General features: G+C 35.6%; 2 protein-coding genes and 2 long non-coding RNA genes across 4 annotated transcripts; 1 reads left to right on the top strand and 3 right to left on the bottom strand.

Annotated features, from left to right (window-relative positions):
- Positions 1–7,966: 7,966 nt before the first annotated feature.
- LOC140016395 (uncharacterized) lies at positions 7,967–11,857 on the top strand. The gene is made up of 2 exons (XR_011822788.1): positions 7,967–10,923; positions 11,231–11,857. It is a non-coding gene; the product is annotated as an uncharacterized lncRNA (long non-coding RNA).
- A 125-nt stretch (positions 11,858–11,982) lies between these two features.
- LOC113718446 (putative disease resistance RPP13-like protein 3) lies at positions 11,983–13,649 on the bottom strand. The gene is made up of 3 exons (XM_072070111.1): positions 12,319–13,649; positions 12,164–12,226; positions 11,983–12,073 (listed from the first exon to the last, which is right to left on the bottom strand). Exons 1-3 carry the CDS (start codon positions 13,647–13,649, stop codon positions 11,983–11,985), a joined length of 1,485 nt encoding a protein of 494 aa, XP_071926212.1.
- A 1,495-nt stretch (positions 13,650–15,144) lies between these two features.
- LOC113718447 (putative late blight resistance protein homolog R1B-17) lies at positions 15,145–17,772 on the bottom strand. The gene has a single exon (XM_027243352.1). The coding sequence runs from the start codon at positions 17,770–17,772 to the stop codon at positions 15,145–15,147; it is 2,628 nt and encodes an 875-aa protein (XP_027099153.1).
- Positions 17,773–19,645: 1,873 nt separating this feature from the next.
- LOC113719327 (uncharacterized) lies at positions 19,646–23,301 on the bottom strand. Its single transcript, XR_003454854.2, has 2 exons — positions 22,393–23,301; positions 19,646–19,913 (listed from the first exon to the last, which is right to left on the bottom strand). It is a non-coding gene; the product is annotated as an uncharacterized lncRNA (long non-coding RNA).
- Between the last annotated feature and the right edge of the window lie 1,662 nt (positions 23,302–24,963).

Here is a 24,963-nt window from a genome sequence, read left to right as displayed (position 1 = left end):
AAGAAGCAAGACAGCCGTTTGCAGGAGATGGTGGAATCGAAGGCTAGTATGCAGGCCTCTTGTCAACAGAGGTTTCAGGAGGAACTAGAGCAAAAAAGCTCGCGACTGGAAGCACTAGTGGGTAACTTAGATCAAAGGTTCAGCTCAATTGAGCAGAAGTTCAACAACTTGCTGAATGTGATGATGAAGGAAAGAGGCTGCTCAGAGTTGGTTAGAGAAACAGTTAACGGTCCTACTTGACTATCGGATAAGTAAGGAAAAGTTGGTTGTTTATCACGACAGCTATAACCAATCTATTAATAAATATTGGAATTATTTATGAATCGATGATCAGTGCATAAATTATATCTGAAATGTACCTTTGGCTAGAGTTTTTCCATTTATTTCTGTCAATTAATTACTTTTCGCATTTGATTTATTTAGTTATCAATTCATTAGCATTTGATTCTAAAACCCTCCATTTGTCTTGCCTAAAAAAAAAACAAATCTCTCCCCAGTCCCTGAGGAGACGATCCTGCTTATCACTGTCTACTAGTTAGTAACTTTAGTCAGTTAATTAATTCTGATAAATTGGATTAAACAAATTTTTCGGAAACAGGGTGAGTCAAGTAATCCATTGCACACCTAGAATCCCTACTCCAGTACCTAGAATTGATTATTGACTGCTTTTTGTGATAATTAAATTTTTTTTATTATTATTACACAGGTTCGACACCTGTCATCTATTCCTAACCATTTTGCCTAGCTCAATACCCAAAAGGTTAAAAGCTGCAATGCATGTTGTCTTCATTTAATTACAGCGTTGTTTGGTCAAACGTGCCAACATCTCCCTAACATTGGAAGAGCCTGATTTTGAGATGCATGACTTCTACAAGCAAATCTAAAAATCTGGTGTTAAATTCAAAAGATATAGTCGGGCGTTAGGAATTATTGGATTATTCATTTTTTTGCTCGAGTTTTGGGATCAAATCTTAACCTATCGATACCTTATTTCTTTTCATTTTAGAAAGAATATTGGAGAATGCTGCGGTTTCTTTGTCGGAATGCCTTCAATTGCTACATGGGAGGTTCAAAGTAGTCCTTTATGCTTTCTACTTTGGTTGTCGTTAAACTTTCAGATATTGTTGGATATATCTTCAGTTAGTAGTTTTACAATCCTTAAGTAGAGCTAATATGTTTACTTTATTATTTAAATGCAGATTGCAAATAGATCATCTCAAAGGGTTAACAAAGCAAGGAATACATCACCTTATTCAAATTGTTACCTTAAAAAGTTAATGTTTTTACACATGGTTCATGTACAAAAGTATGTGAATTTGTGTACAGCAACATTGTAGTTGATATACTTGGTTTCTCTGGATAGTTTATTATTTGTCAAATTTATTTGCTTGTATCATACACATATTTTCAACTATTTTTTTTATCTCACATATATCAAATCCAAAAAATGCTATAGTATTTGTTTCGAAATATTATCCCAAATAGTCTCCTATCCAAGCATATCCAAATTATTTCTTACTTGATACATTAGTTAGTTGTGAATTTCTTTTGATGGTCTTTTTTAAGTTGTAACAGTTACAGATATCAATATGATTAATTTGATTGTTAATCTTTTAATTTTTTCAAATTTTGGCAATTTTTTAGTGGCCCTTGAAAGTGCCATGGAAAATAATGATATTTAAAATGATAGGAGAGCTCAAATTAATTGCATTTGCAAGTTCCATTAAAAAATGATTTAGTGACACCTTCTCATGACATGGATTACAATGGCATGCTAAAATGTCACTCTAATAATTGTTTGTAGATTTTTTAAGTGTTACTGTACAAGCGCGGCACCAGTATTAATGGCTATAATATGTTCTATTAAAAAAATAATATGTATATAGTGCTAGTAGTTTTTACTTTTTTATTTTCATATTCTAATTTTTTCCTTATAAAAGTTTTAATGTACTGCCAAAAATTTTTGGATTTTCTTCAAAAAAAAGTTTTATATTTTTCATGAACATATTTTTTAATTCCTATTTTATATCGAATATATCAAATCCCTGTAACATATTTTTCTATGAAAACTCTAGAAAATAACAATCAAAACGGGTTCCAAGGTTTACTATATTAAAATTTGACCCCACTTACCATGGGATCTTGGCTCCGCCCCTGCTTTTGAGTGTCATTAATTGATAATTTTCTTGTAGTTGTAGTGCTTATATCTGCAAACCAACCGTAGGAAAACAGAACCGCTATGATCTTCCCCTTGGAGCAAGCAATATTTATTACGGTTTTAGCAATCAATCTTATCATAAAACCAGTCCTTTTTTCTTTTTATTGAAAAAGAAAGGGGAAAAGGAAAAGCCTTACAACGATGGGAAAAGCCTTGCAACCGTAGGTTTAGGGTCACTGCTTAATTATACCTTTACGTTTAATTTACGTGAAAGTTGAGTGGTAGATCAAACGTACAATCCAAAATGGATCAAAAAAGAAAGGGGGAGGAATAAAAGCTAATAATAATAATAGTTAGTACAAATAGCTTGTCTTAGTAATATACATCCAGGATTGCAATTAAGGGCATGGTGGTTTGGTTGGTGGTTCATAGTAGGGCCGCCAGGTTATTTGCTTGATATTGCAAAAATGTGCTATGTTGTCTGCGTCTCAATTTAATGGTGGTGATTGAATTTTAGCGGCCTGTCATTGGCCATCTTCGCCAATTGGGCAGCCATCCTGCTATTGCTCGGGTCTTAGGATCGACTGGAAGGATGAATATGGCCCAGTCATTTTGCGTCATGGTGGGAATGAACCCAAACCCTGGTGGTAAGCAGTTGGAAAGCCGTCAAAGAATGCTTCACAACCATCAACAAAGTCTATGCTACTCCCTTGGATACCTGCAGTTATGTAACATATCTTGGCTATAAGTTATAGCCTATAACAAGGCAGCTTTTGGTTTTGCACCTTACGGCCTCCTTTGGCCCCAGATAAGAAAGCTGGTTGTCTTGCTACATGCGCTTTGGAGTCGAAGGCTACGGAGTACTCTCAGACGTGTCTGATCGAGTCTTTGAAATATATAGGAACCAGCATCAAAGGATTATTCTCAGTTATGAACGTGGATAATACTCCAGCAAAAGTGGTGATTGGTTTGATTGTTGGATTAGTTCGTCATGAAACCTGTATATATACAGTTCTGACTTAAATGTACAAGTAAGTCTTGAAGAATGTACAAACAAGACATGTAAATAGTGTCAAAATGGACTCGGAAACAATGAATCCGTGGACAGATCCGGCTTGAACATTGAGAACCTACTCACACCTTTTAGTTACTAGTCAGTAGATCTGTGCATCGATGATACTAATCTTTCTCCTACTATATCTATCAGAGAAGTACGTCACATATGCTACTGGTAAAGAGTAAAGCAGAGGTGGCATGATAGAATCTGATAATATGTGGTCTATGTTAAGGAATCAAACACAAGCACCCAAAGAACAAAGCTAAGTCTAGCGAAATGTGAAGCAATAATTATTCTTTTAGTGTTTGCCGATTGGTTGCAGTTTTAATTACTGCTTCTAATTGCCGGATCATGATCATTTTGGTAATTCAAAAATAGTACTATCAGACAATAAAGGAAAACATTGTGGAATTTTTAAGTATAGGTCTAGCATAATATATGGTTTTCTTGATCTTGCAGTATTAGTTCCGTCACTGAATGAACCCATAATGTTGGGATCCAAATTTGATACTTCTACCAATATATTATTACTCATATTGTCCTTCTCGGAATTAATCAAGGTATGACTTGCTACCCAATCAAAATTTCATTTTCTTGTAATTCGTCCATGTTGGCTTGAAAACTCCTCAATCAGTAGCATTATACATTAAAACTCCTCAATATACATGTATTCATTTGTTTGTTACAAGTTACTCGTGTATGAAAAAATTGATGCGTTTTTTTTTTGGGGGGGTGGGGCACAAAAAATTAATCTTTTTTGTGCTAAAATAAGGGTCTTAAGTCTGGGACTAATTCTAGTTTGTGCCCCCTGAATTTTTATTTTGGACATACACGGTGAATTTACCAAGTGCTGCATCAGTACACCTCTAATTATTATTTTTGAAACATTGCACTTAAAGTTACTAGCACATTCCAAGTTAATTATTATAATCTTGTGCACTATCAAATTCTTATGATGAAAAACTTTCATCTTAGAGTACATAAATTATGGTATTTTCATTCGCAATATGAATGGCTGGCGTGATTTGGAAAAATTATGAATTATAGAGAGTGCAAAGTGTACATAAATTATTGTATTTTCATTTCCAATATGAATGGCTGGCGTGATTTGGAAAAATTATGAATTTTAGAGAGTGCAAAGCGTCTAAAATGTAAAGAACTAGTGCAAACAAAAAGGATGTAAAGTGTAATTTGTCCCTTTTCTTTTTTTTTTTTTTTTTTTAAATGGTAGTACCAATTTGGCATTCAGTTTGACTGTATAACAAGCCTTTCAGAGAGTATCGTCAAAGGTTAGCAATTCCCTTTTTTTTTTTTTTTTTTTTTTTTACAATTTCCAATTCCTATTCTTTCACCCAAAAGGCTTCAAAGAAAAGTTACAATTTCATTCTTCATTTATGATGTTTGTGCATGTCAGAGTCAATGGCAACACCAAAATCTGATCAAGCACCCATACAATCTAAATGATCGAATCTGTCGCAATTGGAAGGTTCTCATGGATCGAATCTAAATGACCCCTTTTGAGGAAAGAGCTCAGGAATTTTAGATTTTCAGAAAGTGCTTTTCCTTTCTAAGATCAATGTACCTGTAAAAGTTCCAGGTCCTCTAATGCAAAAAGCCGTCAGCTGGGAACTTGTGATAAATTATAATAGTTCAAATGTGCACTATCAAATTTTAGATTTAAATCTTATACAATGACTAAAGCTGAAACTCGATTATGCATGCAAAATAGCTGTTGCATGTGTATGCAGAAATTTTATATGTCTACGTACTTGCAAATTGTGTTAAATTGTCTTCTGTTTTTTTCTTTTTCTTTTTCTATTTTGGGCACGTATATAATACATGTCTGTTTTTGTCAAGAATGGAACTGAGTCATTGTGGGAGCAGAAAACTGAGAATTCAATTTGTGTCAATTACCACCCTTTTCTGAGTTATGGAATGGAAAAAGATTTTGCCCGACCTTTTGAATTGTTTGTAGATTTTAAGTATTACATATCTAATTAATAATTATGAATTTTAGAGAGTGCAAAGCGTCTAAAATGTAAAGAACTAGTGCAAACAAAAAGGATGTAAAGTGTAATTTGTCCCTTTTCTTTTCTTTTTTTTTTTTAAATGGTAGTACCAATTTGGCATTCAGTTTGACTGTATAACAAGCTTTCAGAGAGTATCGTCAAAGGTTAGCAATTCCCTTTTTTTTTTTAAGCAATTTCCAATTCCTATTCTTTCACCCAAAAGGCTTCAAAGAAAAGTTACAACTTCATTCTTCATTTATGATGTTTGTGCATGTCAGAGTCAATGGCAACACCAAAATCTGATCAATAAATTTTCGCAATCTGAAACGGCCTATCAGTGCAGAAATTTTTCGATCGAAATAATTTCTGTCCTTATGTTCAAACTACCCTTATGAAGGTAAATCAAAATTTTGTTCTCGCCATTTATAATTCTCTCTCTCTCTCCAGCCTCTCTTTGCCATTCCCCTTATGGCTTCTCCATCTTGCCGACGTAGCCCACCATCAATATCCTTGTCTATCACCTTGGTCTATAACTTTCAACTTCATCTCCCTGAAACTGCCCTGCCCAAAATCACCCTCAAGGCAAGGCAACTCCACATCGCCACTGCCTAATCCCTTAGTCTCAATTGTTACTCCCTTTTGTCCATCATTTTTATCGCAACAAGCCCACTATAGATTCTCTTCCACTATCATTTTCTCAACTACATTTCACTACCTTCCCAACCAAAGACAACCTCTAGAAAATCAATTACCCGAAATAATTAAACATTCAAATTTAATAGATGAACTTGATGTTTTCCTTTTTTCTATAAATTCTTTTCAACATGGGAGGGATGAAATTTAAGAAGCAAAAATAGGGAATGAAGAATTTGAACTCAGGACGAATTTGGTTTTTCTTTTTTGAGCGAAAAACTCTAATTTTATTGATCATCAGAAAAGAAGCTTGTGGGCTGTAAATTGTGTATTCAAAATTCAAACTTCCACCTAATCCAGGAGGATTGTGGTTGGGGGTGAGTTTGCAATCAAGTGGGATGGTAGATTACTGCTAACTATGGAATCATCAACCATGTGCTGATGCAGCTGGATTGGAAAGCTGGTGCTTTGGTTCTTGATACATGCTATTTGGTGACCTGGTGAATTCCAATTCGTCAGTTTGGTCAAATCTGATTATGACCCCTATGTTTCTGCAATTGAGGAGGTGGAAAAGTGATTAAACGTACTCAAGAAGCAATTTAACAAGAAGGAATTCAATCTTTTCTTCCTTTCAGAGCAACCCATCCGTGACATATTTAGCAATGTCCAGGATCAAGAGGTTCAAATTGGAGTATGATTTCCTCACAATATTCATATACTCTTTCTACAAGTTGCGCTTCATCGGCAGGGAGGAAATGCAATCCGAATTGGGCAAAATTGACGCTGAATATCATGAGATGGGAAAGAATTTTATCGCTGCCTGTGAGTTTGTTATTTGACCCCAAAGTTCACCAAAATTTGTGATTACTTCTGGAGACGCTCTGTTCAAGCTGGATTTTCCTCAGATAGTTTTGGTCATTTAAATCAGTTTGTCAAAGCTTTACAGGGTCATGTCATAACATGTGTGACATATGCTAACGTGCGCAAAGGAAGTTACTCTGCTAACATACGCCTCTGGAAATTTGGCCATTGTGGATCTACAAAGGGATGGCATCTTACAGTCCAATTAACTGGTAATTATAGCAAGGCCAATGTGGTCCAATTTCAGTGAAGCAGGAGTTTGCAGGAAAATTCCTCCTCTTGGGCTGACATAGTGAAAAAAAATGAACGTGATCATTTTGAAAAATGACTTTTTTCATTCCTCCGATCTATAGTTCCTTACATTTTGCCCATAAAAAATGATCACATGTAAGGTACGTGAAGAATTTTGAATAAAAATTAGTCAAAAAGTTAGGTAGGGACCAAATTTAACTAATGTGAATTTGTAAAGGATGTAAACATATATATTTAAAAGTGAGAGACGAAAAAAGTCATTTTACAAAATATGAAAAAAGTTTTGAACGATTTTCCTTTATCTTTATATGTATAAATTGCTAGTTAATGGTGATAGTTGAGCTACAATTTGAATAGAAACTACTTAAATTTTGTTATTATATTGTTCTAATAAGAGGAGAGTTAGGAACAAATAGTGGATCGAGCCATTTGTCCTTTGTGGCTCATTCCTAGTGGTCACGGGTTCGATTATTACCTTCCTCAAATTTACAAATTTTATTACAACTTGCTAGGTCGACAAGCAGGAGTAGTAGGAGACGATCCCAAGTTTACAAAATTTATTGCAACTTATTAGGTCGGTAGGTAGGAGTAGCAAAAGACGTTCCCTTTGTAATAGAATGGGATTTCCCCTTCTCCAAAATCCCTCCTTGTAATAGTATAGGATATATATTTTTTTTTAAAAAAAAAAAAGGAGGAGAGCCCAATTTGAGAGAAAATGAACCAATCTTGGACCCAATTTGAACTCAATTTGGTGAAGAAGCAGTAGTGCAAGATGGAACAATAAACAAACGAGGGCTGCTAGTTTCATTTGGATCCGTGGGCCGATTCACCATAACCAACGCCAGACGTGAAATTGGACATCAGGCCAATCTTGTTCTAGTTTCAGCTTCGCCCAATGGCAGGCGCCAAACAGCAGGACCGCCATTGGGCTGGACTTCATTGGAATTTGGCACAAATGCGACTAGTTTTGGTTCCAAGACGCCCAGTCCTATCATATTTGGTTAGAACTTTAAAAAATTAGAATTAGCTAGAACGCTTTTAGGATGAAAAAACATTAGATTTGGTTTACTTAGAATGTTCTTAAGATGAGAAAGTATGTTAGAGAGATCAAGATCAAGAGAACACAAGCAGGAATCAATGAGCAATCAACACGGGGACTAGAGAATCAAAAATTGAGAAGTTTTTCTTACTTTATTTTTTAAATTGTATTTCTTTCTTGAATTCAAATCATGTTTATGTTGAACTACTTTGTTACTAGGGTTAGGATTTTGTGAAAGAGTATTGGTTAATTATTTTAGTTAAATTCTTTACTTTTGTCTTGATTTATCCGTTTTATTTTAATTACATGCTTGTATTTAGCCACCATACACGTGCTCTTAAGATTTGTATTCAACTAAGAAGAGATATACAATCGTGTACTAGATAAATAAACATACTTAACGCAATAATGAGAGTAGATTAGGATTTGTATGCTGTAATTAAATCATATAAGATCTTAAAGGGTTTAATTAAATACTTATGATCTCAAGAGAGATGTGAGATTTAATTGAACACAATTTAGATGTATAGAGAGATAATTGAAAGTATCTATGCGTGATACATTCTTGCCATGTTAAGAAAAATAATTAGATAATTAATTAAAACTCTAGATCAAAATATGAAACCTTAATTTTTGTCAACTGTTTTCTCAACTCTATTTAATTTGTCATGATTATTTATTTATACTTTTTAGTTATATTTGAATGTGAGTTTTATTATTTTCTAAAATAATTAAAGTAGAAAAAATTGACTTGTCCCGATTCGACCCTTAGAATATTCCATGATGACTCAGTGCGTTTGTAAAAATAGCAAATCACTAGTGTTCTGTCAACAAGATCTTTCAAATTACCTTCTTCTGCATTTTCCACTTTCTTTTCTTCATTAGACAAGGTAAATCCCTTTGCCATCCATGATCAGATTAATTTCTTCACAGGGATTTCATGGTTTTGAGGAAACGTTCCAAGATCAAAGGGCAATTTGTTACTCTGATTTAGCTATATTTGTACTAAGTCTGTTATGAGAAAAACCCAATGACCTGCTACTTCAGATGCTAAAATGCCACAAGATTTCTTCTTGAAGCTAAAATGACTGATTGGATAGCCATCAGATCATGGAAAATTACCACAATCTAATCACTATATTTAAGCAAGGGAACAATCAGTTTATACTCTGAGATGAATTCTTAATAAATGCTAACTTACTTTTGGTAAATTATGGTACATGGTTGACTTTGGTAATTTTCCTTGTAAGACTAGTTCATCTGATCATATTAATCTCCCCGGTTGTACTTACAGAATAAGATGTAAGGGATTGATTAATCCTAAGATATTAATCCTACTATATGTGCTAGATAATTCAAAAGGATTATTCCATGACTTTCTCAACTCAATAGGTAGCCTTTGTCAAGTATGCCAGAATACATTAAAAACAACAGGAAAAGTGATCCTTTCTCTGTTGGCAGTTGAACTGCAAGTATCATAGAAGCCATAAGCAGAACCTGTCAGAAAAATAATCCTGATTGCATATACAAAATGTATGTCAATTTGGAGAAATCTTAGGAATATCAGTTCACATTGTCGAACACGGATCACATCTCATAGCCAAACTTCTCTGAATGGTCAGTGTAGTTGATATATTTCTAAGCCACGAGTAATAATATGTTGTTCCGCTAGAACAAAGTTACAATTGTTAAATAACAAAATCAACAATAGTTATAGTAATAATTATAACAATAATAAAATTACTTATAATAAAATAGTTAAAATATAATAATGTGCAATGTGGAGGGTTGAGGCATAGATATCTCCCTTTCTTTAAGGTGATTCAAGCCTCTGCGGAAGAATCAACTCAGGTACATCAGAATCTCCGGCTTGTCACCTCTAGGATACAACAGCTTAGCCACACTTGCTGTCACTCTCATTAGTCTGCACAAGTAAGAGAGTATAGCTCCACTAACACTGGTTTTTCTTGCCTAACTCTGAGATAGAAAATAACAAAGGAGTGGATAGTTTTCTCTTATGAATTGTAGCTCACAAGACATACCCAACTATGCATATTTATAGGTGAAGAAAAATTAGACAAAGATAACCTTTACTACTAATAAGACACAAAGTAAATACTGAAATTATTGGCCATTCAAAACACATTGAAATTTGTATTGTAGGTTACAAAAACTTATGGTAATTGAAAAGCCATAATTTCATATAATAAATCTTTAGTAAAAAAAAAAACATTCAAAGACCAATTTATTTCCTTGTAACTTACACCTTTAATTGGGAGTTTGACTATTTTATTAAAATACTCCAACATAATATAAATAATCTGAAAACAAATTGGCCAATTATTCAGACAAGTTCTGCAAGTTTAATGTGTCTGATTACGATTGATTTTTCCTGCTATTTTATATGACGCAATTGTATGTTTCAGTGATTTCATTTATCAGCTCTATAGTGCTTATATTTCCTTAAAATTCTGCGGTCGAACATTCTGATTCTTCTGTTTTTGTTTCTGGATGCAGAAAGTTGGCTAAACTTCTGCAGCTCTATAGTAGTTTCTACTTTCCACTACATGAGCTAGTGTAGCACACGCTGTCTAGCTAGGGCTTGCAGTTTACAAGACTAAAAAACAGGAGATATGAATAAGATTACATGTGTGAAATAATTCATTGACTTGTGAACTCCTGTAAAGCCTGAAAGAACCTCAGATTTTATGAAGATTCACTACTCTCCCACTTGTACTAGATGGAGCCACAATTCTCCTTCTAAGTAGTAGAGAAAGACATCATATGAATGATCAGAACTGGAGCAGCCTGGAAAGATGTTGCGATTAAGGTAAAATTCAGAATAACAAACTAAGACCAAAGCTGCTAGACATAGCATGCATTTCTTTAGGAGTATCGATGAATATAGATACAGGTACGTGCTAAAGTTAGCCTTCAAACTTTGTTATTTATGTCCTTTTCTTTAAATTGGTATGATTTTACGCTCTTGACATGTTAGAAAAGATAAATTGAAATAAGATAAAGAATTAAGTGAAGCAAATCAAAATATGGTATAGACAAAGGCCAAGGATAAACAAAAAGCAGAATAATAAAGAAGTGAAACTACCAAGGTTTTCGATTCAGTTTTCTGAATTACATATTGGGAAATGATCATGAGGTGATGAGCATGCAATGTATTGAGCAAGAGACTTCGGCAACAACTGATGAATGTTTAAATGTAGTTGGCTCATGACATCACAAGATCTTGACGCATTGAGGAGGATCCAGTAGAGCTGATTGAGAAGCCAGATTACAAGTTGATGACTCTTCCATTCAAATAGCTGAAAGCTGAACTTTTAAATGCCATACATCAAAAGAAAGATGGATCTCGAAATGAAATGCAATGCACTTCTACTTGCTATCTTACGATGCTTGGATGAAAACATCTTTAACTAGAAAGTTTCTCTAGTTTTCTTTGAAGTATGGGTGAATGATGACCTTCAATTTGTCATTCCCCATGTATTTCTGTGATTCTCGAATTTGCCAAGCCGAATCTACTGCAGACTGTGATGAACGATACACCTCAATTCTGTCCAGTGTACGGTTCTCTCTAAATCTGGATGGAATTTCCTCCAGAGCTAGACATCCATTAAGCACCAATTGCTCGAGGTAAGGGAAGCTGCTACTTGAGGCAATCCACTGTTGAAGATTTATGTGTGAAAGTTTCAAGAACTTGAGACGACAAAATTCCTTGTCGCTTCCTTCCCATAGTGGTCCACTAAAGAAATTGTCCTTTATTTTCAGAATCTCCAAGTTTGGTAGCATTGCAATGATTGACATTTCTTTCCAATCTAAGTGACTACCTACCAGAGTCAGCTTCTTTAGGTTAGGAGGAAATTTACTTGGCTGAGGAAGGCAGAATTTTATCATACCTAAAGTTTGATACTCAAATTTTAAGCTCTTTAACAAATTTAGACTAGAAAGATCAGGGGACTCAAAATCTTTGGCATTGTTTGACAAAGTTTGATGCAATCCCATCCTTATAAGGTTTGGCATTCTCGCCAATATGTTCTGGAAAGAACCACCTGAAGGACATACTTGGGAAATTGTTTGCAGATTATACAACATCAAAGGACTTGAGGAGCTCGAACCAGCATCTTCAAATTCCAGCTCACTTGAGATATGCAAGTGCCTTAGTTTTACCAGTTTCCAAATATCTTGTTGCAAAGTCACACTTCCTTTTTCAGTACAAAGAATGAAAGTTTCTAAGTTCCAAATGTTTGACAGCAGGGATAGATATCTGAGGCAAAAAATCCAGAGTGCCAAGTACTTTAGGTGAACTAGCTGCAGTATCTCCATGGGGAAGTTTTCTAGGATGATGTACTCTAAATCCAGCACTCTGAGAAGCTTATATACAAGGGACTTTTGTTCATCAAGATATATATTTAAGTGGGTGGTATTGACATGATTTGACTGGACATGGTGGAAACTGTAAGAATGGAAGCATTCAGAAGTTGGCTCTTGCTTCTTGCGGCAATGGATCAATTTATTTTCTGCAGCACATGCAAAAAAGTAGTTATACAAGGTAGGATGGGAAGGTGAGAAGAGAGAAAGTTGTCGATATCTGCAAATTGGCCACAACAATTTGCTATCTTTGCCTTTCTTGAAACATAAATATCTCAACAGATCGTGGATATAGCACGTCTTTATCCCACCATCGAACCTTCTCTTGGATACAACAACTAAACTTCTATCAACAAGATCTCTCAGATAATCCTCTGCCACATCTTCTAGTTTCTCTTCTCTAGTGTCCTTTATAAACCCCTCTGCAATCCACGACCACACTAACTTCTTCACAGGGATTTCATAGTTTTGTGGAAATGATGCAATATGAAGAAAGCAGGATTTTAGGTGATTAGGCAAGTGCTCATAACTTGATGCTAAAATATCTATGAACTGTCCCTCTTCACCATGCATACATGAACCAATATTTTGGACAATATAAGTCCACCACTCTGTCGTCTTATCTTTCTTTGCTATTCCAGCCAAAACTACAATTGCAAGGGGCAGTCCCTTGCTTCTTCCAACAATTTCACTGCCTAATTCCATTAGCTCTCTAGGACAGCTTTCATTGGGAGCAAAAACTTTACACACAAATAAATTCCAACTTTCATTCTGACCAAGAAACTGCAAATTATGGATGGAAACAGGAGCACTTATTTCTAAAACCACATTTTGCATACGACAAGTAACAAGAATTTTGCAACCAGTATTATCATCTGGAAGATACTGTTTCAACCATGAATTCCAAATGAATGAACCCCATATAGCATCAAGGACAATAAAGTATTTCTTCCCTTTTAAATACTCGTATAATTTATCTCCCATTTCCTGATTAGTCATTTTATGCAGAGAGGCTTTGTCAAGGATAACTGAACTTAATAGGTTATAAAGCACATTCTTTACCTTCTGTCCTTCTGCTAGACAAGCCCATCCGCGAACATGGAAGTGATAAACAACTCGGGGATCATTGTACAATCTTTTAGCCAAAGTCGTCTTCCCAATTCCTGCCATCCCAACAAGGGAAATCACTTCCAGTTGTTTCTGATCCCCTGTAAGCCTGTTCAGCAGTGTGATTGCTTCATCATCAAAACCTACCATCTTGTCTTCCTCCAACATGAGAGAGTTATCCAAAAAAAAAAAAAAAAAGGTAAGTCACACTTTACTTCCGTTTACCTCCATGTGGTTTAGCACTTTTCCACTTAATTCTCCTATGATTTCAAAAGTTATATACAATCTTCTCATAGTCTCATAGTTTGAACTAAAACGTTAAAGTGATAGAATTTACATTTCATAATGAAATCAACTCAAATATCAAAAGTACCCCTATATAAAGTTGAAAATATTTTGTTAACCATAAGGGGTTATGGTTATGTATATATTTTGAAAATTATAAGAGAATTATATAGAAAAACACTAAACTATAAGAGAGTTATGTGATAAACTATAAAATTATAAAGGGGGTTAAAGTGTCATGTATATTATGTTTATATATTTTAGTCACTTCAACCATTTTAGTTTAAACAAAGGTAATCTTGACATTTTCTTGGATTTCGTTACAGAGAATCATTTCCGTTATTTGACACTTTTATCCAAATCATAAGAGATCATGTACAGATTTTAAAACTATATGGAGATTATGTGAAAAGTCACCAAATCACAAGAAGATAAAATGTATTTTACCCCCCAAAAAAACTATCTTTTTGCACCTTTGCTTCCCAAAGTTTTCCCTCCGTTTTCCCCCTTTCAATGGAGGAAACTAGGAATGTAATAATATATGGCGCTTTGTTGAACCATTGGAACAAGATGCTCTTCAACTTTGTCAATTGAATATACCAACAAAAAGTATCCTACTTACACCCCACGATTCGGTGAGTAAGAAACAAATTAAACCCAATAAATTAATGATGAGACAAACCAACTTGTCTTTGGCCTATCGGTCGAATGTTAAAAATCCAGCACCTATTGATGAAAAAATCCGTAGAAGGTAGGATAGTGCATTCATATGAGTTGGATAAAATTTTCCCTTTAGCCCCTTACATGACTCAATTGTGTTCTTCCTTCTAATTTGGAATGGATTAGAAATAGTATAGATGTTATCACATGGGAAAAAAAACACAATATATTACATTCAAACTATTAAAACCAGAAAGCAACTGAAAACTTTGCTTGAGAATGAAATGCTGAAAAAATATATACGGTGCCTTCTAAACTAATAAACTTGGTTTAACAATTATGAAATTTTTTTACAAGAATCATGAGGGAATGAACATATGGAGAAACACCGTACAAAAAATTTTAACAGCAGCTGAAAATTGTAGTTATTTATTTACATGCTATTGGCAGATGGCATTGGTCGAAGTAAGACCAAAACTTGCAGAGCTGAGAAACCAGGCAAAATGTTGACAACAGTTTGATTCAATTCCTGTCATTAAAATGAAACCAAAACTGGAATTGCTGAACTTTAAATATCATATCACACCCCTAACAACAATTTATGCAGCGAATGATTGAAACCTAAGAAGCCATTTCAAACTTTCTGAAAATTCTTTTCTATTTCCATAAATGCTCAGACATCAAAGACTGAAAGATCCCTCTATTCCACTTCACAAAGGGGTTGAGTAAAGACCTTGAGTTCAAAATTACCCATATACTTCTGTGATTCTTGAATTTGCCAAACAGAATCTGCTGCAGCTGGTGATGAATGACTGACCTCAATCACCTGCAGAGTTTGGATATCTCCAATGCTAGGTGGTATTTCCTCCAGTACGAGACATCTATGCAGCACCAAGTGCTCGAGGCAAGGGAAGCTGCTACTCGAGGCAATCCAGCGTTGAAGATTTGTATGTGAAAGTTTCAAGAATTTGAGATGATGAAACCCCTCATCACTAGTTTCCCATTGCTGTCCATTGAAGAAATTGTTTTTCACTTTTAGAACTTCTAAGTTTGGCAACCTCCCAATGGTTGACATCTCTTTCCAATCCAGACTACCTATCAGAGTCAGCTTCTTCAAGCTTGGAGGAAATGAAGTTGGCTGAGGACTACTGTAACAGAACTGTAGTGTTCCCCAAGTTTGAATATCAAATTTTAATGTTTCCAGTAGTTTTAAAATGGAAAGATCAGGGAACAGAAAATCTTTAGCAGTGTTTGAAAAAGATAGATTGCATCCTAAGTTTACTAGGTTGGGCATCTTTGCCAATATATCCTTGATACAACTTGAAGGACATAACTGAGAAATGGTTTGCAGATTGTCCAGCATAAAGGGACTTGAAGAACTTGAACAGGCTCTTTCAAATTCCAGCTCCCCTGAAATGTGCAAATGCCTTAGGTTTACCATTTTCCAAATGTCATGTGGTAAGGTGACAGTTGCCCCCTTTTCTGTGACAAGAATGAAGGTTTCCAGGTTCCAAAAGTTACACAGGAGTGGAAGCTTCCTCAGGGAAGGAATATTAAGTGACAAGTACTTCAAATGAACCATCACTAATATCTCTTGAGGAAAGACTTGTAGGATGATGTTTTCTAAATCCAACACTATGAGAAGTTTTGTCACTAATGATTCCGTCTTAGGAAAACTTATCCTCAAGTCTTTCAGAGAATCAAAGAAATGATAAGGTGGATCTAGATCTGGTACACCTTGAGCATAGTAGAGAAGAAAAGTTAACTGAGCAGTTGAGAAAAGAGAAGTTTGTTCATAAATACAAATTGGCCTCAGCAGCATGTTATCCTTAGCTTTCTTGAGACATAAATCCCACAAGAAATCATGGATATAGCAAGTCTTTATCCCACCATTGGATCTTCTCTTGGAAACTATAACTAGACTTCTGTCAACTAGATACGACAGATAATCGTCGGCTACATCTTCCGTTTTGTTTTCACCATTATGCTTTATGAATCTCCCAGCAGTCCATGACCGGACTAATTTCTTGACAGGGATTTCATAGCCTTTAGGAAATGATCCTGGATGAAGAAAGCATGGTTTCAACCAGTCAGGCAAGTGCTCATAACCAATGGCTAAAATATGCATGAGTTGTTCTTCTTCACCCCCAACAGCCGAAGTCATATCTTCAGCAATATGCATCCACCACTCTCGCGAGATATCTTTCTGTAGAACTCCAGCTAAAACAACAATTGAAAGTGGGAGTCCACAGCACTTTGAAAGAATTTCCTTTCCAACTTCCATCAACTCAAGGGGGCATCTCGTATTGGTAAATACTTTACTCTCAAATAATCTCCAACTCTCACTATGGCTTAAATAGCGCAAAAAATGAAGGGGGCTGCTTGGGTTCAATCTCAAAGCTACTTCTTTGGTCCTGCTAGTCAACAAAATTTTACTACCAGCACAATCATTTGGGAAGAATCTACCAAAGCCCCTCAGAGAAAATGGATCCCAGTTCCTTAAACCATCAATCACAACCAAATATCTCTTCCCCTTTAAACAGTTCATTAACTTCTCTTCCATTTGCTTGTAAGTCATTTTATTTACGTTTTCTTTGGCATTGATAATGCAACTTAAGATGTCCTGCAATATATTGTTTACCTCAAGTAGACCACTATCACTAGTGGTTGCCCATCCACGTACATGGAAGTGATGAACAACAACTGGATCATTGTACAATGTTTTTGCCAATTTTGTCTTGCCAATTCCTGCCATCCCAACAATGGAAATCACTTCAAGCTGCATCTGTTCCCCGCCAGTAAGCCTGTCCAGCAGTGCAGTTGCCTCATCCTGAAAGCCTACCATCTTTTCATCCATTAGAAAGCTGAGAGTTCTGCTCCTGGTTTTCAATGAAACTTCTCCAACATCTTTGATTGTTGTCACAGAGGGACCAATTAAGGCATCATTGTGAATTTCCAAAATCTCTTTCTTGTACAAGTCAATCTGTTTTGCTCGAAAGGAAAGCTCAGGTGAAAGCTGAAAGAGACTGCCAATCTCCGTTCCAAAATTTCCTTCATTCTTTGTGAAAGTATTGACGATATAAGAGTCAACATCCACCAACATCTTCAAGACCACATCTCTAATCTCTGTGACAAAGAAAGATTGGAGTTGCTTTTGATCAATGGGGGCATGTTGAATTCTTTCCAGAAAAGATTTTATGATTTTGAGATCTTCATAGAGTGAAATCACCATTGGACTCTCTCCAGAAAGGACCGAATATGAGTTATCTCTCAGTGCCAATTCAAGGTCCTCAAGTAGCAAGTCCACAAGAATCTTAGCTTCATCCATCTGACTTCAGTGGTGGAGTTGAGATGACTAGTTTCTTTAAGCAAGTGTTGGAATGAAATAGTTGTATTCTCATTCAGGCCATATTTTTGCATTCATGGAGATTCGAAATCCAATCAAAATTGACTTTTCTTCTTCCTTTGTTAATTCGCTTCTTTGAAGAAGTAATAACAATCTGCTGAGTGTGTTATGGCCATTATCAGTTCAGACTTCAGGTACAAGCGTCCAAGATGAGTCAGCAAGGAATTGTGCAGAGTAAATGGGATAACAGAGGAAGGGTCACGTGACTGAGCTTTGTTACAACAGAATTGGAAAGTTAGTTATTTGGCGGGAAAGTTAGTTAACCAATTGCAGATCAATTCTTGTACTGAAATCTGTATAAATAAGGGGTCTGTCTAACAGAGAAGTAGCTTGATTGTAATTCAGATCTTCTTCCTCAGTAATATCTCAGTCTTTCTCCTATTCTCTACTCTTCCTCTCCTTTCTACCCTATTCTGTGATCATCTCCTTATCTCCCTCAATCTCTTTCCTTTTCTCTGATTCTTACCATTCCACTCTGTGCGAGTCATTACAGTGGTATCAGAGCTTGCGATCCTTGGATTGCAAGCTTCGCACTGCTGAAGATTATGGCAGAAGGTACTAGAATGAAGAGCTTCGAAGAGCAACTCAGGAAACAAGAGGCCAGGATTCAAGCGGTCATTGATTCCTTGGTTGCTGACAAACAGGCTATGGAGGAGCGGTTGGAAGGTAATCAAAGAGAGATGCGAGCTCTGATGGAAACCAATAGCACAGAGCTGAAAAGCTTCATGAGTACTCAACTCAGTTCCATTTTGAGAAGTCTACAAGGTGATAGGGGCATTTTGGGGAATCCTACAAGCTCAGCAGAGAGAACTCCTAATAATAGAAGTATTGGAGCACAAGGTGTTCGACAAGGTGAATTTGGTCATTCGACCAGAGGAGATGGTCAGCATTGGCCAATGGGGGTTCCCAGGTTAGATTTTCCCAGGTTTGAAGGCCACAGTCCCAAGGAATGAATCAGGAAGTGTGAAAAATTTTTTCACCTATTCCACACTCCTGAGGATCAGCAGATGGATCTGGTGGAATTACACTTAGATGGCAAGGCAAATCTCTGGTATCAAAATTTTAAAAAAGACAGAGGAGTGGTTCAATGGAAGGATTTTGGTTTGGAGGTGTGTAGAAGATTCAGCAATGTAGGTGAAGCAGACGCAGTAGAGGAATTCAGCAAGCTTAGCCAATCCTCCTCTGTGCTGGCTTATCAAGAAAAGTTCGAAGAATCACTACAAGAATTTTGGTCTTCAATGACAACTACTTTTCGTCACAAAAAAACAAAAAGTCGTCACTGATGACTTTTATTGACAACATTTCGGTTGTCACAGAGTCGTCACTGAATCTCCGTCGGTAAAAGTATACAGTGACGACTTTAAAGTCGTCAGTGAATAAAAACTTTTTTATGACAAGATATGTTGTCAATAAAAGCTACAAATACAGTGACGACTTTAAAGTCGTCAGTGAATAAAAACTTTTTTATGACAAGATATGTTGTCAATAAAAGCTACAAATTTAGTGACGACATGCTTTCTTGTCAATGATGCATGAAGCAACATAGTCAGTGTATCTATTAATTAGTGACAACTTTGTTGTCAATAAACCCCTTATCAACTGTGACAACAACTTCTTATCAATGAATAGTTTTGATTCAGTGACAACAACAATTGTCAATAAAGACAGCCTGCTTGAGAAATGCTACTCATTTACAACACCTTGCAATGTGTAGTTTGATGATTTTCCTACTACAATAATATCTAAAAAATGAAAACATCAGCAATGTTTAATAAATAACAAACGTAGACACCCGTTACAATAGGAAATGCCATAATAACATATTAAATATTCAAATGTCATAAATAAGTGCAACATCACACTACAAATAGTTTGATAAGTTTCAATAGAGCAAAATTTGCCATATAAGTCAAGGCTACACTAAAAAACAATTCCAAGTCCCAAAACATTTTCCGTGCTACCGAAACATTTTCTAAACTTAAGATAGCACTATAACCATAGTTTTTGAGTCGACACGTAAGCCGTACTGCTAATCTTCCAAACCTCTAAAATGAGCAATATATCTGCAATAAAATAGTAAAGTTATTAGTAGATGATAGAAAAATTAAAACAAGGAAAATTAGTTAAGGAGTCACCAAAAAATAAAGTGAATCATTTGTTTTAAGTCTCATCTAGATAGTGGCTATACAAAGAGTAGAAAAAGAGACATTATATGGGTAGTTCGGAAATAGAGTCTACTAGAGGATGGAAGTTTAATAACATTCATTAAGAGCCAAGGATTATATGGGCAGAATTGTTCCACTTCTTTATTTTAATAAGATGTCAAAGGACAGCAACAAACGATTCCACATTCCTATCAACCAAAAACATGGGTATTTTCCTAATTATGTTATGCATTGAACCGGAGACACTGAAAAAGTAGACAAAAATCTCTCCGGTCATCCAAATACTTTTATTGTGCAAAAGGGTGTTCCCATAAATCACTTGAACTGACCGAAAAGAAAACAAAAAAATGCAGCCAAGTCCTTTACATTGTTTCTCATGCTAAGATTCTGCTATTTTTTGCATTGGCAGGTTCACAGATTTCTCAAACCAAAACCCGAACTCAAATTCTTAATCATGCATTGCAAATGAATGACAAAAATCAGAAATGCTGAAAATCTTCATGCAAACGGAATTCAGGCGAAGCCTTTTGCCGAAACAAATGTAGCAACTAAAGAGAACTTCCTGCAACTCAAACCATTTAGCAGCCCACACAGCTCAAATGAGACATAGCCGTGACATGCAAACAAAGAGAGGAGGGAAAAACTATGAAAAGCGAGCAAGTTAGCAATCATTCATGGGTCTATTTCTGTGATGTCTCAGCTTCTATATATGCGCAGGAAGACAAACATGAGCCGAAAGAAAAAGAAAATAAACCAAATTAAGACCGTCTCTGCTCTTCCAGCTTAGCTACATTCATGCATTCCAACTCAAACGAATTCTAGTTTATTCGTTCAATTACCCACCATAGGAGCATGGAATTAAGGAGAGGTAAAAAGGAAAAAACAGCTCAACTAAATGACATAAAAGATCCTGAACTACTCCAACCCAAAACCAAAGCATGAGAACATACGAAAAGAGGTTATTTGTTCCTCTGCTGCGACAAAACTAAAAAAAACTTCAGACTTATTGCAGCAGATTTTTCCTTTCGGTAACTACAAATCAAGCAAACTGTTGGCCTCTACTATTAAATTCCCAAACATTCTCACGACATCTCAGCCCAAATGACGGACAAAACAAACGTGCCAAGCAACACGCAAAAATTCAGCAGCCGAAAAAAATGCAGCCCAGAAGAAGTGAAACTTGCAGGAAGTTTGGATAGTTCATTGCAGTCAAATATCAAGCCAACATGAACACTTCTAACAAGTCAAGAAATTTCAGCATCACACAGGACAATGAAACTATAACATGGTGTTCTAAAAATGACTAGCAAATCACAATCTCGATTGATCAAAACACCAGCGAATAAAAAAAGAAGAAAGGCTGCCCAAATGCAACAGCCTCTACCCAAAAGACCCAACCATACGACTAGACAACAAGAAGACAGCTTGGGGTGAATGCATAGGTGGTATACCTATCAAGCCACAAACGGACCAAACAGTTCAAACAAAGCCTGAACTTCAACAAGTAAAGGAAAGAAAAGGGTCTGTCCAGATTCTTGTGTGCCAAACTAAGTGCAAGGCAAACTAAATCCAAGCGACAGGATCATCAAATATTTCTCATAATTTTCGACATAGAAATCCTTGGACTTAAGCACAAAAATTCCGAAAAGAGTAACATGCAAAACTGGAAAACTTATTCACAAAGGAGCATGCAAATCTAATTCGAAGGAGCTTTCTTATTCAAACATCTGCAACTTTGCAACGGAACATTTCAGGTCAGACGCAGGTAACAAAACCCCAAATAAACAGCAACCTTTCAAGCCATCCAAAAAGTTATCATACCATACGGAGAGAAAACAGATCCTAAACAGATTCTAGCAACTAAAATGACAAGAAAGGCTGGACTGGAAATTATCACTTCAACGAGACTTCAACAAGACTAGAAATCATCACTTCAGCCGACGTTGGACTGACTGGAATTTTTCTTTTCATCCCATACGTACAAACACACACTAAACATTGCAAGACAGCAAAATAGAAACAAAAGACTCCAACATCTCTTGGCTTTGTCCCCCATAAACAAACATCAAGTAATGAGTCGTATGAAAACTCCAAACGGTGGGCTGTTCTAACAAAGTGCGGCAAAATCATTTTTCCCAAGCAGGACTTTCGGCTAGGCATTCTATCGAGCAACAAACGGGCATTAACATTTTACTAGATTTTTGCTCAAATTGAAACTATAACTAGCCCAGAACTTTATCAGCAACCCAAGACAATTTAACCCAACCAAAATCATAAGAAGCAGATACTTCAAATTCAGAAACATAGCCACGAGTGAAGTCACGGCAGACATGCTTCACAAGATTGAAAAGGGCTGAAACTTAAGGAGGAAACTTACAGTGCTTTCAATTTCTGAGGTTGAATCGAATCTGGATGATGGCAGCGCTGGTGGTGGTCGACGGAGGGAGCAAACAGCGGCGGATGCGGACTGGTGGTTCCGGCAACTCTACGGACGTATCTTCCTTGCTCGATTGTTATTGCAGCTTTGCGCCTCTGCTTTGGATTTTCTATTAGGTTCTTCGTCGTCGCTGTCGTCTTGGGCTCCTTCAGGGCCTTGATGACCAGAGCGGCAACGGAGGGAACCACCGCCACTTTGGCCTGGCGGTTCTGAACGGTGAACTCAATGGCGACGCGAAGGCCCCTCCAGTCCTTGGCTGCCTTGCTCTTTTTTTCTGTTTCTTCCCTTCGCTATTTCCCTTCTCAGATTTTCCTCTGTTCGGCCCCAGCTCCCCATTTCCTCCCTTTTCTTGTTTTTTAGCCGACCCCCCTTTATTGACGAGCCCCTGCCTTTCTCTCTGTTTTTTTTCTTTCAGCCGCAACCGAGAGCTCCTCTCTGTTTTTCCTTGTTCCCTTCCTTGCTCTGTTTTTCGTTGTCTCCCCCTCCTCCCAGATTTTTCTCTAGCCGCTGCCACTCTTGTCCTCTCTTTTTTTCTGTTTTTGGTTCAGCCTTTGCCGAGAAGCTCCTCCTCCTAATTTCAGATCTTCAGCCGCGGGTTCCTTCTCAGTTTTCCTTTGTTCGGTTCCTTCCTCATCAGATTTTCCAGCCGTAATCCTCCCTGGTTTTTTCTCAGCCGAGCCCCCCCTTGTTTCTTTTCTCGTAACCCCCAAATTTCCAGCTTGCCGTAGCCCCCTTTTCTCTTCCATCCGTCTCCCCTCTTGCCCTTCTCTCAGATTTTTCTGTTTTTGCTTCCTTACCTCTTTTTTTTCAAATTTTCCCGTCTTTCCTTTTTTTTATCCGCGGCTTGCCGCAAGCCTTTTCCTCTCATTTTCTTTTTCCAAAAATTCCTTTTTGTCATTTCTTTTTCTTTCATTTTCATCTTTTTCTTCTTTTTTCAAGTTTTATGCTAAAATGACTTAAATAAAATAAATAAAAATAATAAAAGACTAAAGAAAATAAAAGTAATAAATAAAACTAACATGAAAAATAAAATTACACCAAAAATTTGGTGTCTACATATGGTTATAACAGACTTTCATTAAAAATAATCAAATGCTATTAATAAGACATTATTGTTAAGTCAAAATCAAAGAAAATTTAGTGATGACATAATGTTATCACTAATTTATTCAAGATTATAATGACAAGAAAAGTCGTCACTAATTAAATTGCTAGTTTTTAATATTGTCAATTGCTAGTTTTTAATAGTTTTGTGAAAATATTGATAATGGTTGAGAAAATTTTGGTACATTACTGCAAGTAATAAATGTGCTTTTGTTCTTTTTCAAACATTTATTTTAATGTTTAATTTTGTTTAAAACTATTGTACTAGTATAGATTTGCAAGACAAAACTTAAGTTCTCAATAGTTAAAAAATTCATTACAGAGAAAACACAAAGTAGTAGTTGCAAAATGTGTATTAATTACAGATATTTTAATGTGTATAAATTACAGTTTATTTTAATGTTTAATTTTGTTTGAAACTATTTTACTAGTTTAGATTTGCAAGACATAGATTTATGGGTAATTTCTTTTTTTTTTTTTTGCTTTCACATATTTAATTTATGTTAAATACAAAACCTACCAGTTTCCCTTTCATAAAAATATTAGTGCAACACTTTTTGAATTTTACTTACAAACATTTATGTATTTAACATAAATTAAATGATTCAGAGTGAAATGCCCATAAAGAGCAGAATATTTGTTCATGTAATGGAGGAAACCCACGAAGAGTTGGTACTTTATGGGTCATTTCTTTTTTTAAAAAAATTTAATTTATGTTGAAAAGATAACCTGCCAGTTTTCGTTTTGTAAGAAATCAGTGTAACACTTTTTGAATTTTACTTACAAACATTTATAAATTTATCATAAATTATATGTTTGAAAGTAAAATACCCATAAAAAGTTGGTACTTTGAATAGATAATGCTCATTTGCCCATAAACTACACTCCCTGAAGGCTATTTTGTTAATTACTTTGTAGTACTTTGTTATTCCTTTGCTAATACTACTTGGCATGTAGTACAAAAGATAAATCTGGCATAAATTTCTTATTCCATTGATAAAAAGACCTACCTGCCTTATAACTATTGTAATGAAAGATATATCTTTAGAGTTTATAACAAATTATTACTTAACTTTGAGAAAATTATAAAATATTTATGCATAGTTTATCAAGATACCATTCGCAATAATAGAAATAATAAAAAATAGGGGCTAAATTGTAAAAGCTAGGGTGCCATAATAGAAATAATAAAATTGGTGTATTACATAATGGGGTTAAATTGCAAAAGTTAGAGTGCCATAATATAATTAATGAAATTGATGAATTACATATGGGGCTAAATTACAAAAGTTAGGGAGTAATAATAGAATTAAAGAAAATGGTGTACTACATATGGAGCTAAATTGTAAAAGTTAAGGTATCATAATGGAATTAATGGAATTTTTTACAACATTTGGGGCTAAATCG

Source organism: Coffea arabica, chromosome 11c (genome assembly GCF_036785885.1).
Source record: "Coffea arabica cultivar ET-39 chromosome 11c, Coffea Arabica ET-39 HiFi, whole genome shotgun sequence".
Lineage (NCBI taxonomy): Eukaryota > Viridiplantae > Streptophyta > Magnoliopsida > Gentianales > Rubiaceae > Coffea > Coffea arabica.
Note: the sequence above shows the minus strand (reverse complement) of the source record. Positions and strands in the feature narration are given on the sequence as shown.

What these genes read in the sequence shown, in the direction of transcription:
- LOC113718446 (XM_072070111.1), bottom strand. Translation starts at nt 13,649, where the DNA reads ATGGTAGGTTTTGATGATGAAGCAATCACACTGCTGAACAGGCTTACA. An exon ending in CTGCAGCTAGTTCACCTAAA is followed by an intron (nt 12,227 to 12,318) that starts GTACTTGGCACT and finishes GTACTGAAAAAG; the next exon opens with GAAGTGTGACTTTGCAACAA. An exon ending in AAGGCACTTGCATATCTCAA is followed by an intron (nt 12,074 to 12,163) that starts GTGAGCTGGAAT and finishes TATGTCCTTCAG; the next exon opens with GTGGTTCTTTCCAGAACATA.
- LOC113718447 (XM_027243352.1), bottom strand. Translation starts at nt 17,772, where the DNA reads ATGGATGAAGCTAAGATTCTTGTGGACTTGCTACTTGAGGACCTTGAA.